This window comes from Mustela lutreola, chromosome 11, assembly GCF_030435805.1.
Source record: "Mustela lutreola isolate mMusLut2 chromosome 11, mMusLut2.pri, whole genome shotgun sequence".
In the NCBI taxonomy this organism is placed as follows: domain Eukaryota; kingdom Metazoa; phylum Chordata; class Mammalia; order Carnivora; family Mustelidae; genus Mustela; species Mustela lutreola.
The window spans coordinates 26,950,736-26,964,302 of NC_081300.1; the positions used below are offsets into that span (position 1 = coordinate 26,950,736).

General features: G+C 53.7%; 1 protein-coding gene across 2 annotated transcripts in view; it reads left to right on the forward strand.

The window, feature by feature from the left end:
* Window positions 1–13,567, forward strand: part of LOXHD1 (lipoxygenase homology PLAT domains 1) — a 149,544-nt gene that overhangs the window by 106,871 nt on the left and 29,106 nt on the right. The window contains exons 28-34 of one of the 2 annotated variants that reach the window (XM_059139705.1): window positions 135–297; window positions 3,942–4,096; window positions 7,271–7,480; window positions 7,596–7,731; window positions 9,695–9,903; window positions 10,766–10,951; window positions 13,087–13,214. In XM_059139705.1, the coding sequence (XP_058995688.1) occupies window positions 135–297; window positions 3,942–4,096; window positions 7,271–7,480; window positions 7,596–7,731; window positions 9,695–9,903; window positions 10,766–10,951; window positions 13,087–13,214 (1,187 nt within the window). The remainder of the gene's footprint in view (window positions 1–134; window positions 298–3,941; window positions 4,097–7,270; window positions 7,481–7,595; window positions 7,732–9,694; window positions 9,904–10,765; window positions 10,952–13,086; window positions 13,215–13,567) is intronic. The other variant, XM_059139706.1, reaches the window with a different exon arrangement.

A 13,567-nucleotide genomic window follows, 5' to 3' on the forward strand; every position in this document is an offset into this window, starting at 1 on the left:
CCCCTGTGGCTTTTGCATTGTCTGTGGGGCCCACGACCCTTGTCCTTGGTTCCCACGAGTGTTGATGTGCTGACGAGCCACTGACATCGGAAGAGTCCACACTAAGGAATTTTCCTCTTGCCTCCTCACCCCAGGGGACAGAGACCTTGACTTTCCCTTGTGATCGATGGCTTGCCACGTCAGAGGACGACAAGAAGACCATTCGAGAACTGGTCCCTTATGACATCTTCACTGAGAAATACATGAAAGATGGGTCCTTAAGGCAAGTCTACAAGGAAGTGGAGGAACCTCTGGACAGTAAGTGTGATGCCCTCCGTATGGTCAGCCGCGGCCCCTCGCCCTCTGTCAGGCACCTCCCTCGTGCCAGGCCAAGTGTTCGTGCCAGGACACAGGGTCTGTTATTAACTCCAGTCTGTGGAGAGGGGATCTGAGGCCCACAGGGGGCTCTAAGCTGCCCACGTTCACACAGCTGATCAATGGCGGGCTGCGCTTCAGGGTCCTGGCTGTCTCACAACACGTCCTTCCCTGGCCTCCAGATGCCTGCTCTCCTGTGTCTGGATCCCCCTGGCCCTTGGGCCTCCCTCCTCTTCACTGATTCTGCTACTCCTCTGCAGGGCTCGGTCCTCCCTGCTCTGGCGGGACCCACCCGTCTCTGCTGGGTATGAACCAGGAGGCCCCTGGGACGCATGTGTAGCTAGAGCTGCACCCAGGGCTTGGGAGCGGCCCCCGAGCGTCCAGAGCTGCGACTTTCTTCTCTCTAAGGACAGTTACCTCTGCCCACTCCTCACCAGGGTTGCCTGCAGGCTCTGCATCAGCCGTCCGTGCTGACCCCACTTCCGTGCGCTTCTTCCTTTGCTCGTGGGCCATTCTCCTCTCTCGTTTCTCTGCGTGGCCCGCTGAGTGCTGTCGTCCGCCCTGCGCCAGGTGCTGTTTACCTGAGGTGGCGTTCCTCAGACTCCGTCCTTGGCCTTCTCTTCCACTTTCTTTTTACGTTGCATGGGTACGCACACGTGTCAGTGCACGCGCATACATGGGTGCACATGCGCACACACATACATGCGCACACACACACCTACTTCCCGGACCACGGGGACAGCCGCACCTCTTTTCTGACCAGCGATGTCGCTGTCCCATCAATCCCCAGGTGACTCGGTGAGCCCCGAGTGAGCTTCAGCTGTGTCAAAAATCAAACTCACGTGCAAAAAACAGGCTTTCCGCCACCAATGACACATGAAAGAATACTAGCGGTCTCCCCGCGGGGGGCAGTCTGCGCGGATCAGAGACGCTCTGGGAGCTTGGAGATCCAGCTCACATAGGTTGCGTTGCATCCCATCTTGGAAAAAAAGGGAGTGAAAGCCCAGATTCCAGGCCCCATGAGGAACCAGGGGGGTGTAAAGCAGCCATAGCTCTAACATTTCCTTTCATCTCAGCTGCCACTTGCTTAGAAATAAAAACAAGTGTCGCCTCCGTAATGTGCCTTTCCCTACCCAAATCCCTTTGCTATTAAGTCTGGGGGAGAATTCCCTTTCCTACTTGGATCCCAGAGGACAACCCGGAAAGCTGTCCCAGCGGCACACTTGGGCTGTTCTGTATTAATAACATGCCACAAGCCCACTCCGTGCCTGGTGATGTTTCTAGGGAAACATCTCTCTGCTGAGAGCTGTGGGGCTTGGGTGGGACAGGGAGGGGGGAGGATCCAGAAATAGCTGGATTTGGCTGCACAACCGCATTGCTCAGCGCCCAGAAGCTGAATCAGTTTTCCATTCCCCAAGGACTGGAAAGAGCAACGGGGGGTGGAGGAGGGGGAGAAGGGGGGCCCTTCAGCCACAGCCCCTGGTGACACAGCACCCCACTCCGCGCCAAGGGCTCCGAGAAAAGGTCCTACGTCAGTGTGGAGCAGGGCTGAACCCACAGCCAGGAAGTGACTGGGGAGGAAACATGCAGGGGAAGACAGTCGATTGTTGTGTCTAAACTGTGACAAGATTCCTAATGTTACCTCCTGTCAGTGGGAGCCAGACAGACCTGGGGAATGTTGACTCTTCAACACCAAAGAGGAGCTTTTATTTATTAATGCAACACGTGAAATGCTAATGGGTGTTGCACTGAGCTGATGAGGCAGGGGTGGAGGGCAGCGTGACTAGTCCTGGTTCCCGGCCTGGGTGGGGACAGGCCCCCGAGAGCCACGCTCACGGGCACCGTGGCCATCTGTAGAACAGAGTGCTGGGCAGGGAGGCTGGGTGGGGAGAAGGCTTGGAAAGGGACTTTCAGAGTTCAGGTTTGCAGGGGAGTTTGTGACATCTAGTGAAGACAGACATGTCCCCTAGGTGACAGGGCCGTGGATCTGAGCCAGGAGGGAACTGGGATGGAGATACAGAGTGGAGAAACTCGCGGCTTTCAGTGCCCAGGGTGTGCAGGAGGAGAGCTGAGGGAAGCGGATAGAACCAGGCATCTGAGAGGCGGGAAGGAGATCAGGAACGCGGAAAGCTGCTCCAGAAGGAGCCACCAGAGAGGCAGATGGAGAGCAGGGGAGAATAAGGCGGTGGAGTCCCAGGGGAAAGAGGAGAATAATAGGAACCACGGGGTGGGCGTGAACACGTTCCATAACCATGAGTATGAGCAGCTCACTTCTCCCTCCTTTTCTCGATTTAATTAAATGTGGTCTGAGCCCACTTGCAGGGGTTGGGAAGAAAGTCCATCCCAGTCACGACAGGGAGAGAGAATTCCTCTTTTTGGTTTCATGAGAATCCTGAGCCTCGCAGGAGGGGCCTGGCCCTTAGTCCAGGGCAGGTACTACGGACACCTGTAGTACCTGATGCCTCTGTGTCTGCTGGTTCTCCGCAGACACAGAGGCATCATTTGTCTAGGTGGCCAGAGACACCTCAGCCTCAACCTGAGACCGTCTTCTTGGCCATGAGGCCTCCTTGCTTCAGGTTCCCAGATAACCCCGCAGCCGTCTCCCCACAGAGGCTCCGTGTACAGATGCGGAGTCCCTGCCAGCCAACTGGACTCCCGAGCCCGAGCTCCCTTGCAGGCTGGGGAAACGAACCTTCCTCCTGGTCTGGCCGCTCCCGCCCTCCACCTCAAAGCCACAATTTCCATCCCACCCCCTGGGGATCATCCAGGGAAGTCCCCTCTTCTTGGTCTGACACTCCAAAGCTCTTGGGACAGACGCATAGGGGGAGGAGAGAAAGAATCCTTAGCCTCATAAAAATGCACAGCTCGCCTCTGCCTCTGGGGTGGAGGTCGGAAAAGGCGATACTTCACTCTTCTTCTATGAGCCCACAACAGCAAAACGAAGACAAGACAACATTTGTTTTTATTTTCCTTGATAATTTTTTAATAACTGTCACAGAGCCCTTGCTGCAGACCACAGGAGGTGAAGGAGAGGGTGACTGACGGTCACTGGGGGCAGGCACCAGATTGCAGGGAGCTGAAGAATAAATAGAAATAAGGACATGGACACTATGGGCAAGCTATGCCTTCAAAAAAAAAAAAAAAATACTTGATTTTTTCCAAAGAGTGTTTAGCAGCAGCGGGCATGGATCCTGATCACCCTCAAACGGGAAGGCATACTATCGTCCGGTAGACGTAGTGACCACAGTGCGCCCACATGTTGGCCGGTCTCCTGTGTCCTCCCCCCAGCAGCGCAGGCAGCTAGATGGGTAGATGGTTTGACAGCTGCCGGGGGAAGCCTCCGTCCTCCACGTCTTCGAGGCTACCCATGTCCAGAGGTTGGGCAGACTCCCTGCCTGCAAATCCTCGTGGATTTGTAGCAGAATGTACACAAGTGAACAAATAAAAGGCAGATGCTAACTCCTCCTCGGGGCCTGGGCCAGAGGCTCAACACCTCCTACAAATCCAGTTCCCTCCAGTCTAAAGTAATGCCGTTCTTTTGTTCCCTTTGTCCATCTGTCTGTCCGTTGGTCTCACCGCCCACCCAGTTGTGCTGTACTCGGTGCAGATCTTCACAGGAAACGTTCCTGGGGCAGGGACAGATGCCAAGGTCTACATCACCATCTACGGAGATCTGGGGGACACCGGGGAGCGGTACCTTGGCAAGTCCGAGAACCGTACCAACAAGTTCGAGAAAGGAATGGTACGCGGGGCACAGAGAGTTTACCCCCTTCCCTCCCCTTCCTAGGTCCAGTGGCCTGGGGTCAGTTCCTCTTGGTGCCGGAGGCTGTCCGTGAACCTTGTGCGGTGTTGTGCTCCCTCGTGTGGGTATTCACCCTTAGCGATTCCCTCTGCAGAGTGGCCGGTCTCCTCTCTCAGCCTGTGCGCGAACCCTGGGTCCTGATCTGGGGTGGAGGTAGAGCAGGGCTGGGGTTTGCTCCAGGCCTGTTTGAGCCCCGGGTTGCTGTCTGTCTGGGGGTCAGGGGGAGTCATCATCAGAGAAGTCAGCTCACTGTGGGCAGGTCTCCTCATGGAGATGGGTAGCCTGACCTGCGGTCTTGCCCATGGCCGTGCGCACATAGGGGTTTCTTGCATTGACCGGTGGGTATTTAGCAGGGGTCTCCTTAGGCCGACCCTCACCTGGGTGTGGTCCTTGGCCTGAAACATTTCCCACTAGTGAGAAGGAAATTCGCTGTGGAGCAAGGGTGACCATGGCATCTCAGCAGGTCTGCAGCTGGCTGGTGACCCCATGGGCCAAGCCTGGCCTCGAGGTTCCGGGTTAGTCAGGCCCCGGGGCTCCCATTCATTTGTTCCATCACCCAGATAGGAACTCTTTACTTTTAGCTTTGGTTTACTGCTTCTGAAGTGGGAAGAGCAGTGTGATAGGTACTGTGCCCTGGGCTGATGAACAGGACAAGAGATGGAAGAACACTGTATCAGGGAGAAATAATTACACACACACACACACACACACACACACACACGTAATTGCTGCACTCATAAAGTAATGGGAGATCTAACCACTTTGGACAAAATGGAACGCAAAGAGGTCAGGGACTCAAATGGTGACACTGACTAGCTGTGTGATCCTGGGCAAGTTACTTAACATCTCGATGTCTCAGTTTCTTCCACCGTAAAATAAGTTCACTGAATTAAAACATCTGAAGTGCCTAGCTCTTCGTTAGTGCTGAGCGTTGTTGAGAATTGGGGGACTCACCTTCCCCTGCCTTTGATGGCGCCTGGAACCGACCCCTGGAGAATGTATTGTCAGATAGGGGCGTGTGGCTCGCAGACGACAGATCCATGTGTCTTTGTGGCCAAATCCACAGAGTAGGCACAGCAAATATTTATAGAGCACATTAATGAATGAACTTATAAGTGAAGGTGATGCAGTCCATTCCCTTCTGGGTTCAGAGCCAGATTTTGTCTCTCTTAGCAATTGTTATGTCATAAGAAAAGCCTTTGCCCCATTCTATTACCCATCCCTTTCTCTTCCTTTTCTCCTATCAAGGAGCTAGAGCCACTTCTGGTTTACTCACTGACGGTTTATGTGACTTAAAGTTCACTGCTGAGCCTCTAGCAGCTTCCATTTCTCTGACCATTTCCTGCACAAACAGAAGTCCCCTACCTGCCCCCCATGAGCACCACCCACCCACTTCCAGCCCAAAGCCAGGTCTTGGAGACTCTCCCTTCTGCACAGCTCCTAGGTCAGCCCTATGAGCTCCTGAGCCCTTCCTTAGCTGACCTGGCTTATTGAACCCCCTGGGCTCTCTGCTCTGTGCCCTGGGCCTCCTCATCTCACCCAGTCCAAAGACATGCAGCCCTCCGGGGGCGTTCCATGATCCCAGATCCAGCCTGAGCTCTTTGCAGGATTCACGACCTTTCATGGCCCATGCAGCCAGCCTGTGTGGAGCGTCCACTGCACAATGCTTTTCACTCTCTCCTGTTTCCAAACCTTTTTGGGCATCTTCCCTACAACCAGGTTCATGTGCCCAGAGAAAATCCATGATGCTGTTCCCTGCTTTCAGTGTTTCACATACAAGACATCAGCCAAGATGAATGCTTCTTCAGCTCCCCTTGGCGTGCAGCAGCGTACCTTGGAAATCTTTCCATGTCAGGATCGTCAAGCGTCGATGGCTCATCCTTCGTCACAACCACACACATCCTACACACAGTATCACCAAGGTTATCTAGCCATTCCCCAAGCCCTGGACGGCGCATGGCTCCCAGCTTTCCACTGTAGAAATTGTCCTGCAGTAAAAATCTTTATGCACATGTAAAAGTGTCCTCTCAAGGACAGAAGCAAAGAGGTGGACTGGGTCACGGGCTGTGCCTGTTTTTGCCCTGACGATCTCAGCCGCTTGGCAGAGTGCTGTGGTCCGCCCCATCAGCGGTGCACTGCTCACCGCACAGTGACCTGCCGGGCTGCCTGAGAGGCCCAGCCACCCCATCCTTAACTTCCTGCCACCACCTGAAGAGGCTTCCTGGGCCTGACTCCAGTCCATGGACAGGTGGCTGCTCCCGCACCTGGGCTGTACTGACCCACTGCCTCCTCTCCTTGCCCTGGGCTGGGAGGTCCCAACGAGCGTCAGAGGCTTTCTCGCCCTGTGTCTGGGTTCCCGGTGCTCCGTAGTGACTCAGCACATCTTCCATCTTCTGGAAGAAAAGCACTGTAACCCAAGGCCACCAGCCTCTCCTATCCTGCCCCAGGATCCTGCCAGCCACACATAGCCTGTGTTTTGACTGAGCCCCCCTCAAGGCCTGGAACTCTACATCTCACTGAGCAATCCCAAAAGAATCCAAGTGCCTGAGAGTGTCACAGCCCTTTACTGAAGGGATGATCAGGGACCCAGAGGGCCTTACATCACACCCCACAGAACACCTGCCTGCACCTGCATTCCAGATGGTGTCCCGGAGCTCTCCTCAGCCTGGCCTCCACCAGAGCCTCTCCCTATTCTGTTGTCTGACCCAGAGGCTCCTTTGACTGCCTCCCAGCTTCCCCCTGGGAGTTCAGGCCCCTCTCCATCCTCCCTCCTGCTCCCCACCTGAACTCATGCTGACACTCCACATCACCAAGGACCTCCAGGTACCAGCACCAGGCTGAGCGCCCTCATCTGCCCCACACCCACTAACATTCCATCTTCCAGACATCCACAAGGGGTACCCCAGGAGGCACAGGATTGCAAAATGGGGCCATTGTGAAAGGGAGGCCTCAGAATACCCAGCGCTCTATGTTGGGGACTTGTGCCTGGAGGGCTCCCAGCTAGGAAGGTTTGTTCAGTCCAGCAGCTGAGGGGGATAGAAGGTACTGGATGGTTGGGCTTGCAGCGGGTGGAGGGGTGCGTCTCCACCGAGCCCGCACATCTTGTCTCCCCAGGCGGACACGTTCATCATCGAGGCCGCTGACCTGGGCGTCATCTACAAGATCAAGCTCCGCCACGACAACAGCAGGTGGTGTGCAGACTGGTATGTGGAGAAGGTGGAGATCTGGAACGACACCAACGAGGACGAGTTCCTGTTCCTGTGCGGGCGCTGGCTGTCCCTGAAGAAGGAAGACGGGCGGCTTGAGAGGCTCTTCTATGAGAAGGTGCAGGAAAGGCCATGGCAGTGTGGGTGGGGGGACTTGGTTCGTCCCTGTTCTCATGCCTTGTGCTCTGGAAGAAGACACCAGAGCTGTAGTGGGACTCGGGTCTTCTGGGCAGGAGTACACAGGGGACCGAAGCAGCAACTGCAGCAGCCCTGCGGACTTCTGGGAGATCGCCCTGAGCTCCAAGATGGCCGACGTCGACATCGCCACAGTGACGGGGCCCATGGTGGACTACGTGCAGGAGGGCCCGGGTAAGCCAAGCAGGGAGCTTGGTGGAGGAAGGGCAGGCACCTGGACACATGGTTAAGCTTTTCTTGGGCAGGCCATGCATTTGCCCCACTGTCCTCTGACTTCTATCTAATGCTTTAAAATTCCCCCAGATTGCCTGTTTCCACCCCACAACAACCTGAAAGGGCCACGATCAGCCCTGTTGCAAAAGGGGGAACAAAGACTAAGAGAAGTTAGGGGAATGATGCCCTTAATCCATTACCCACCACCAGGAGGGCATTGTGGTACTCTCTGCCCTCACCCAGACTTGCCGGATATAGATTCAGCCCTGAGCGCCTGGGACAGTTCTCATAAGACAGAAGTCAACAGCAGCAGTGAGGACCCCTTGCATGTCCATAGAGTATCCCGTGGAGGATGTTAACCATGCAGACTTAAGGCATAGTGTGATGTAGTGAGGAGTGGAAGAAGGCCTAAGATGGTTTTAGGGGCATTTAAGTTTCATTTCTGGTTCTGACAAGAATATATGTAGCCTTGGACAAGTCACTCTTCTGGCCTCAATTTTTCCCTCCTCCATAAAACGATATTGTAATGCCCTGAAAAGCTCATTTTTCCAACCATATTTTTGAGATAAAGCAGTTCTGTGTTTGTTTATCCAACATTTAAAGTGACTGCCTGTCTGTTCAGCCGTCTTAAGTATAGAGCATGAGCCACTCTGTTCCCTTCTAGGAGACCATGTTGGGGGGAAGTGTATGATTTTATATTTTACCTTCTCACTCTGTGACTAAATGATAGGACCCACAAGTAAGTGCTTCTCCTGAATTAAGTGCTATGATCAACCGTGAAAGGCCAACAGGGCCTCCTATAAAGATGAAATAAGGCTGTGGACAGGTGCAGAAAACAATGCTGGTAATTCCAGCTGATCAGGATATAGTGGGTAGAGGTATGGAGGGCAAACAGAGCAACTGATCTGGAGCCCCAGCTTGGGACAGGTCATGGGGAAGGGCTAGTTTGGAAACTTTCAAAGACATACAAATTGCACAACCTATAACCATATTACCTATAACCTATACCAGAGCTGTCTCCCAAGATACTGAGGAAGATGATCCCAGAGAAAGCTTTCCAACTTGTATCAGTTAGTAAGTGCAAGTGACTGAGACAAGATAGTGGCTTAAACAAATAAGGGATTTTCTTTTCTCTCACATAAAAGTTCAAAGCTAGGCAACTGGGACTGATAGAGTAGGTTCCGATAAAGTCAGGGACTTCCATCCTAAAGGTTGCCCATGGTTCCAGGATGACTGCTGGAGCTCCAGCAATCACATCCACATTCCAAGCAGAACAAATTGGAAGGTTAAGGGGGAAAAGGGCCCTCCTCCCAGCTGAGTCAGAAATTTCCCCAGAAACTCACCCAGCAATGTTTGCTTATATTTTATGAGCGTGCCTAGCTGCAAGAAGAATGGATGCTTGCTGGGCAATTAGAACTCTGCTGCACTACCTCAGCAAGGTTTTATACTGATTATCCTGGTATGTTTTGGAAATGGCTACCTTCTAGAACTTTCATTTACCATGTTATACATATAATACTATTTTCTTTTTCTTCCCCCAATTCCTACTTTCCGTGAGACCTTGTTTTTGCCCACTTCATTTTTGTTGACTACAGAAAGCTTTCTAGCTTTCTGTACCTGGTGAAAAGCTGTTGGTCTTGCCCTACCTCACATGAGAGTGCAGCTGAGATCATTGGTCAGAAGGGCTTCTAGAAGTGGCAACAATGCTCTTGTAGGATGATCTTCACTTGGGAGATACCAATCTCTCATTCCCGGGAGCATAGATGCTCGCCATAGATCATTCACCAGTCCGGAAAGCTCTGTCACACTTTGTCTCAGAGGCACGGAGCTATGATCTGTGCTCTCCAAAGGTCATTCCCAAGTCTATGAGCCCACCCATGTCCACCTGGCCCATTATGAGTTTGGGTCCCCTAATCTCTTGCAGTGATTCCCTACTATGTGTCGGTCACCACCGGGAAGCACAAGGATGCAGCCACTGACAGCCGGGCCTTCATCTTACTCATTGGGGAGGATGATGAACGCAGCAACCGCATCTGGCTGGACTTCCCCCGGGGGAAGAAGGGCTTCAGCTGTGGCTCCGTGGAGGAGTTCTATGTTGCAGGCTTGGATGTGGGCATCATCAAGAAAATAGAGGTGCTGGTCCCTGGGTCCTGGGATGGTGCCTACCCCCAGGGCAGGAAGGAGCCGATCAGGACGTAGCAGGTGGAGGTGTGGAGGGCAACCAGAGCAAATGACCTGGAGCCCCAGCTTGGGGCAGGTCATGGAGAAAGGTCCCCTGGCCTTTGCCATCAACTAGGTGACCCTGAATGAGTCACTGCCCTGCCGGGTCTTGGTGTTCCACTGAGATGTCTGCTGTATTAGTTTTCCATTGCTGTGTAACAGATTATCACAAACTTAGCATAAGATCACATAGATGTATTATTTCCCATTTTCCCAGGTCAGGAGTCCAGATGTGAGTTAGCTGTGTCCTCTTCCCAAGGTCTCACTGCGCTGAAATCAAGTTGCCGCTAGGGCTATGGTCTCATCTGAAGCTGGGGGTTCTCTTCCAAGCTCACTGGTCATTGGCAGAATCCATTTCCTTGTGGTTGTAGGACTGAGGCTGCCAGTTCCCAGAGGCTGCAGGCCTCCCATGTCACATGACCTTCTCCAAAACATGGCAGTTTGTTTTGTCAAGACCAATAAGACACCATCTTTTCTGCTTCAAATGTCTCTGACTTCTTCCATCTCTGACATTTAGACCCTCTCTTAAAGGGCTTGCCTGATTAGGTGAGGCCGACCCAGAATAATCTTTTGATTAATTCAAAATCATCTGATTAGAGATTTCTATTTCATCTGCAAAACCTCCTCACCTCCTGGGTAGGGGGGACCCAGGTCTGTGTACAGAGCACTTTGGAAGGAAGCCGTGAGGAGGAAGTTGCAGAACCGGGGAGGGGATGCTGAGTGGCAAGGGCTTCCTTCCCAGTTTTACCCAGACTGTTGGTGTGTCCTCTCCCAGCTGGGCCACGATGGGGCCTCCCCCGAGAGCTGCTGGCTGGTGGAGGAGCTGTGTCTGGCCGTGCCCACCCAGGGCACCAAGTACACATTGCGCTGCAACTGCTGGCTTGCCAAAGACCGAGGCGATGGTGTCACCTCCCGCGTCTTTGACCTCCTGGACGCCATGGTGGTGAACATAGGGAAGAAGGTATGGAGAGGGGCCTGGGTGTGCCTATGGCATGGCAAGAGCTATGCAGGGTTGGGTAGGAGAGCAGAAGGGGAGACAGAAGTGAGGGAAGCAGGAGACTCATCCCTGGGGCAGGGCTGAAGCCCGGTTCACCATCCAGACTCACTTTGCTAGGAGCCAAGAGACTCGAGTCTCTTTAGGTCTGCTGCCTTGTGACCTTGGGCAAATCGCCTAACTTCTCTGGGTCTTGGTCTTCTCATGCAGTCCATGGAAATAACACTTTCTATCCTGTTCCATGTAAGAAGATCTTGATGAGAGCAAGTGAGGTCATGAACAGTCCCTGAAGAGCTTTGCAAGCCCTGCATAGGTGTGCAGAGTCATTTTCTGCCAAAGGCTCCCTCCATGCCCAAGGACAGTGGTGGAGAAAGACCGCATGTGGGCTACCACGTGCCTTGGGATCTTACAGGGCAGTGAGAGCTGCTGGCACGAGACCTCTGAAGGACAGGAGCCCTTTGGGCTCCTGTCCGCCACCTCTAACTGGCCGCATGATCTGGGATGAAATTGCATGAACTCACAAGCCAGTTCTGGATGCCTGAGGGCTGGGCCCAAGGATACGTGGCCAGTTGGTGGCGCAGATGGCCCTGGTTCACGTAACCCTGCAGGGTGTTTCCCACCAAAAAGCTATGGGCTCAACAGAATGCTCCAGCCCTCAACTCTGTTCCTGAATCTAAACCAGTGGGCTATAGATGTAGGTCAGAAGGTGTCCCACGAAGGTAAGAAGAAATCACCCTGCCTGCCCCTCCCCTGCTCGAGAGCCAGAAAGCAGAACTTTCTACAGCATAGATCCACTCCCCCCCACTTACCCAGACATCTCCATCTGCGGCCAGACGGATGGTGTGGGTGAGCACACAGTTCATCCAGGGACCTCTGTCCTGACCCAGTTCCCAGTGTGCATGTGGGTGTGAGTGTGTCTGTGTGTGTGCCGCCCACCCCCCACACACACACCCCACTCAGGACAGCTGTATCTCCCCCTGAGCTCTTTAGTCTGTGGAAATGCAGACCCACGCCCCTATTATTGACGCTATAAAAGAACACAGCTTTATCACTTTGCAAAGAACCACAGGGTTCTTTGGACAGTCCATCTCCCCAGGAGCTATCAGAGCGGAATTACAAAAGCCCCATTTCTGTGTCTCTTTCTGGAAACAACCTATTACCTAAAAAGAGACACATCTGTGTAAAGGAGAGAAAGATGGGCCCAGAGAGCACGACAGTCTGGAGGCACTAGCCTTAAGGGGCCAGTCTCCATGGGGTCACCAAAGCTCTCATTTTGATCTTGCTATTTTTCCTGCCTGTCTGAATAAGAGCAAAAAAGCACCAGGCTCCTGCCTTCATTCCCAATAGCTCCTCGGGCCACCACGATGCCCTGTTAAGGTTTGAGAGGATTTTCCTGATAAAGCAAAAGGGCTTCCTAAAAGCCCTCACTACCTGGGCAAATAAGTAGTGAACTTGGCCTCTGGGCCAGGCCTACCAAGACCACTTCTACCCTCATGGTATCATGGCAAAGATTCTCGATGCTGCTTGAAAGGCACCTAGCCCCCAGCCCCCAACAGGCACAACATCGGGAACGTGATCACTGTGACGCATAACTCGGGTTCTGAGTTGAAGGGCTTCTGGGTAGTGGGGACCAGGTGAGAACGCCATGCTTCAGTCTCAGGGGAAGGCAGGGCTAGCTGTGTTCAGAGGAGATGGGCATCCTGGCAAGAAGGAACAGAGAAAAAAGCCAGAGGACATTCCAGAACATGGGCAAAGGAGGCCCCTCTTGCTACAAGGCTGCCCCTGGAGAAAGAACCAGTGAGGCACCGTCCAGGGAAGAGCAGGCTGTCCCTTCCCCCTCCAGTGGAGACAGACAGAAGGAAACACATTCTCTTTGGAACAAACCTCAGGCAAAAGGGCCAAACCCCAACCTGAAGAGTAAATCAGGGAAGCAGTGGCTATTCTTCGAGCGTCACTGCTCAAGGAAGCTCGCAGGGTCTACTGGCTGTGCCCAACACAGGGACAGACCTGGAACTGTGCTTGCTGGCCCATAGCACATGGCAGGCCTGGCATGGGCCTGGGCAGAACTGTCGGCAGCTCTCACAGCATCCCTCTCTCGGCAGGTGCTCTATGAGATGACAGTGTGGACGGGTGATGTGGTCGGCGGGGGTACAGACTCCAATATCTTTATGACCCTCTACGGCATCAATGGCAGCACAGAGGAAGTGAAGCTGGACAAGAAGAAGGCCAGGTATCTAGAGGGGGCTTCTGCCCCTCGCCCTTCTGCACATCCAGTCCCCCAGCCTCTAGTCCCACCCTGCCTCAATCGGCTGCTTCCCTCCCTCTCCCCTCATACCTTAGGGCCTTCTAGCCTCCACACCTCTATCCAGGAGATTCTTCTCTCCTGGAATGCCTCTCACCCATTCTCTTCTGTCTCAGGGCCTTTCTCTTCCAGGGGCCAGCTCAAATCTACCTCCTCCAGGAAGCCTGCCTTGATCATCTCAGCCCACAGCGAGCTCCTTCCCTCCTTCCTGCCTGCCTTCCTGCTTTCTTTCCTTCCTTCCTTCTCTCCCTCCCCCCCTCCACCCATCCTTCCCTCCGTCT